Raw genomic sequence first — 4448 nt, 5'->3', positions numbered from 1 at the left:
ACGAAGATCGAAGATTCTGTGAGAAGAGTAGCTGAGCGGCTAATTTCGGAAGGACCAACAATCAAGAGTAAACCATCATCATTAACAATTGTAGAAGGAAAGTTGTCAATCTCCTATCATCAAGGAAGAGCAATGGCAAGCAATCTTATTCTTAGAAAGAATCAATCTCTTTCCAAGGATCAAATTTCTTGGGTTGTCAAGTCTCATCAGCAAACGATCTTCACCAAAGTATTTATACTCAATATCTAGCCTTAGACAAATATACTTTGATCGAACCAAAAATCCACTCCTTGTTCTACTGCAAACAAACATTGTAGTTCTCTAAGATCTACTGTGTAACAAGTCAGAGAAAAAAGGAGCGTACAAAACTGGTGAGACATTGTATCAAAAGAGACGAGTGTTATAGGAACTGAGCTATCATGTCATTTCTATTGTACTCGGAGAAACGCATTTACTAAAGAGAACTCCCTTGCAACCCAAGGAGACTGGACTAGGATTCACATTGAATCCAAACCAGTATAACATTTCGGTGTCTTTAATTCCTACACTTACTTTTTGTGTTTTACATTCTGCTATTATAACTGTTAGGTTATTGAATCTAGTCGACTAATTGACAAATCAGTCAACTAATAGAGATTAAGTTTAAAAATATACAATTCACCCCCCTCTTGTACTTTCAATTGGTATCAGAGCAAGGCTCACATTCTACTTTTTGCTTAACAGCTTGTGAGAAAAGATCACGGCAAATCAAGTTATCATAGGAGCTCTCTTTCAGGAAGGAACTTCACAAGTTAGACCACCATACTTCAATGGACAATATTTTTCTCATTGGAAAGTGCATATGGAGATCTTTGCCAAGGCTTATGACGTCAAAGTTTGGAGAGTCATCAAAAAGAGGAATTATCTCCTACCAGCTGCTACTCCACCACTTGCTGATCCTGAAGATATAGATTCATATACAAAAGAGCAAATGGAAGTGGTACAAGTTAAGAATAAAGCGAGAAATCTGCTCCACAATGCTATAAGTGGTGAAGAATATGAGAAAATCTCTAGCTGTGACACAACTAAAGAAATGTGGGACAAGCTTGAGATTACATACGAAGGAACCAACAAAGTAAAGGAAACACATATTAACATGTTGGTTCATGATTACACACTCTTCTCAATTAAAGAAGGAGAATCTATTGAAGAGATGTTTGCTAGGTTCAGCAAAATAATTAGCGATCTAAAGGCATTTGGCAAGCCATATACTAGTGGTGATCAAGTTAGAAAAATTCTCAGAAACCTGCCAACCACTTGGCAAACCAAAGTAGTCATATTGGAATCTCAAGATCTAAACAAATTATCATATGATGAACTACGAGGAGAGTTCATAACCTTTGAAAAGACGCATCTCAAGAAGACTTGTCAAGAAGAAAAAAAGAAAATAGTTGCATTCAAGACTTCAACTGAAATAGCTGAAAACGAAATTGATGATAATCCTGAAGCGTTTCAAGAAGAGATTGCTATGCTATCGAGAAACATGGATGGCTTAATGAGAAGATTAAGAAATACAAAGAAAGGAAGAATTCCACTAAGACGATCCAGGCAATACAACGAACAAGACAAGAATGATGGAAAATGCTATGAGTAGGGAAGATTTTGTAACGACCCAACCGATCGTTTTGAGCTTTTGCTCTTTGCTTTTAGGTTCTCGGGCATGACTTGCATGTGTGATGGATTATGACTTGGTAAAATATTGGTTTTGGTTTTCAGGGTAATCAGAACGAATTTGGAAGAATGATTCTCAGTTTGAAGCTTGAAATTTGAAAGGTTTGACCAAGATTTGACTTGTGTGTATATGATCTCGGATCGGAATTTTTATGATTTTGTTAGCTCCGTTAGGTGATTTGGGACTTAGGAGCATGATCGGAATGCATTTTAGAAGTCTGTGGAAGGTTTAGTCTTGAATTGGCGAAATCGAGATTTCGGCATTTTCCGGTTGATAGGTGAGATTTTGAAATAAAGGTCGGAATGTAATTCCGGAAGTTGCAGTAGATCCGTTGTGTCATTTTTGATATGTGTGAAAAATTCCAGGTCACTCAGACATGGCTTGGTTGGGTTTTTGATCAACAGCGTAATTCGGAAGATTTTAGAAAGTTTGGCTTGAATCCGATGTGTTTTGGTGGAGTTGATGTTGTTTGAAGTGTTTTGATGATTAGGGCAAGTTTGTATAAGGTATTGGGTTATGTTTGTGCTTTTGGTTGAGGTCCCGGGGGCCTCGGGGTGATTTCGGATGGTTAACGGAGAGATTGGAATTTTGTTGCAGCAGCTGATATTGCTGCTTCTGGTATTTTCGCACCTGCAGATGCGGGTGATCCATCGTAGAAGTGAAAAAGGGCCAGAGGAGCAGAAATCGCAGAAGCGGTATGTTGACCGCATATGTGATGTCGCAGATGCGAGAGTTTGGTCGCAGATGTGAGGTAGGCTGTGTAAGTGAATTCCGCAGAATCGGAAGATTAGATACCACATGCGGTACCACAGAAGAGGTTAAGGGAGCGCAGATGAGAAAATCCCTGGTCAGATGGTATATATTGTCTTCTTCGCGAAATTTTGCTAAGTTCATCATTTTTGAAGGCGGGAAAGAAGCTAAGGCATAGGATTTTAAGGGGAATCAAAGGATATCAATTGGGTAAGTTCCCTAAGCTTATTTATTTGGGTTTAAGATCATTTTCCATTGTTTAATCATGGTTTAGTGGAGATTAAGGAAAAAATTGGGGATAAGGGCTTGAGTTTAAGAGGCCTTTAAATGGAGATTGGAGGGGCCATTTGGACTCCAATTTCAGTGTTCTTGATATGTATAGATTCGTGAGAGGACGAGGATTTCATTGATGTTAATTTTGTCGGATGCCGAGACATAGGCCCGGTGGCCGGGTTTGAGCAATTTCGGGATTTTGATGTTCAATTGGATATTTTCGAGTGGGCTTCGTTCCATTAGTATATTTTAATAATTATGTAGTGATTGTGGCTAGATTTGGAGCATCCGGAGGTCTATTCGTGAGAGTAAAGGCATCGCGGGCTAGAGTTTGGACCGGATAGAGGTAAGTAATGATTGTAAATATTGTTCTGAGGGTTTGAAACCCCGGATTACACATCGTTGTGTTACTTTGAGGTGACGCACATGCTAGATGACGAGTGTGGGGTGGTGCATCATTGGGGAGTGTGACCTGGTCCGTCCTGTATGACTGTTAAGTCGCGTATTTGATTTGAAATCTTATGATATTCCATGTTCTAGAGATTTATATTATATTTTGGGTTGTATTCCATGTTTGGGGCCTTTGTGCTGGCATGCTGAGACTCTTAGGGGCACTTTCACTATTTTTTCTCACTCTATTTGTTTTGAAAGCATATCCTCAGTCATGTTTTACCTGTTTATTGTTTAAACCTGGTTTTATCACTTTACTTCTTCAAAATATGAAAACTGTTTGGGCTGAGTTCCCTGTTTTACTGATAGTCCAAGTGATCGTGAGGTTGATGACTGAGATAGACCGAGAGTTTGGATGTGAGGTTGATGACTGAGTTAGACCGAGAGTCTAATTGTGAGGTTCATGACTGAGAGAGGCCGAGGGCCTGGTTGTGAGGACACCTATATGGATCGGGTTGCACGCTGCAGCGATATGTTGGGTCGGGATGCACGCCATAACGATATAGTGCTTGGGCTGTAGGAGCCCCTCTGGAGTCTACACACCCCCAGTGAGCGCAGTCGACTATATATGTGGATCGGGTTGCACGCCGCAACAATTACTATATGGTACCTATTGAGTGTGAGTGCTGAGTGTGAGCGTTGATTGGTAAGATTTGAGTCACGAGTGACTGATGTCACACCTCCTTTTTCCGCACCCGCTAGGGCGCAAGGGAGTTTTTTCCAATTAAAGGACAATCGAAACGGGATTGGTTTATTTATTTCAGAGTCGCCACTTGGGAGATTTAGGGTGTCCCAAGTCACCAATTTTAATCCCGAATCGAGGAAAATAATGACTCCATATTACAGTCTGCGTACCAGAAATCTAGATAAGGAATTCTGTTAACTCGGGAGAAGGTGTTAGGCATTCCCGAGTTCCGTGGTTCTAGCACGGTCGCTCAACTGTTATATTCGGCTTGATTATCTGATTTTATACAAATGTGAACTTATGTGCCAATTTTATCTTTTAACCGCTTTTATCATTCACTGTTATTTTTATAGGACTTGCAACGTCGTGAAAACATATCTCGAACCACGTTACATCAATGCACCCGTGGTTATTGACATATCTCGACTCAGTTGAGATTTAGATTTGGGTCACATAAATGTGCACCCGTGTTTAGGAAGATACAATTATTAAATACGTGCCTAAAGCGACTAAACGTATTGTTATTTTGGGAAGGCCGTAAAATTTTCTAAGCGGCATGTCCCGGATTCTATGTATTTT

At 40.0% G+C, this 4448-nt stretch overlaps 1 protein-coding gene across 1 annotated transcript; it reads left to right on the top strand.

Moving 5' to 3' along the window:
• The first annotated feature begins 841 nt into the window (after nt 1-841).
• LOC138880750 (uncharacterized) lies at nt 842-1633 on the top strand. Its single transcript, XM_070160924.1, has one exon. It carries the CDS (start codon nt 842-844, stop codon nt 1631-1633), a length of 792 nt encoding a protein of 263 aa, XP_070017025.1.
• The last annotated feature ends 2815 nt before the right edge of the window (nt 1634-4448 follow it).

This window comes from Nicotiana sylvestris, chromosome 11, assembly GCF_000393655.2.
Source record: "Nicotiana sylvestris chromosome 11, ASM39365v2, whole genome shotgun sequence".
NCBI classification, from domain to species: domain Eukaryota; kingdom Viridiplantae; phylum Streptophyta; class Magnoliopsida; order Solanales; family Solanaceae; genus Nicotiana; species Nicotiana sylvestris.
Note: the sequence above shows the minus strand (reverse complement) of the source record. Positions and strands in the feature narration are given on the sequence as shown.

What these genes read in the sequence shown, in the direction of transcription:
- LOC138880750 (XM_070160924.1), top strand. Translation starts at nt 842, where the DNA reads ATGGAGATCTTTGCCAAGGCTTATGACGTCAAAGTTTGGAGAGTCATC.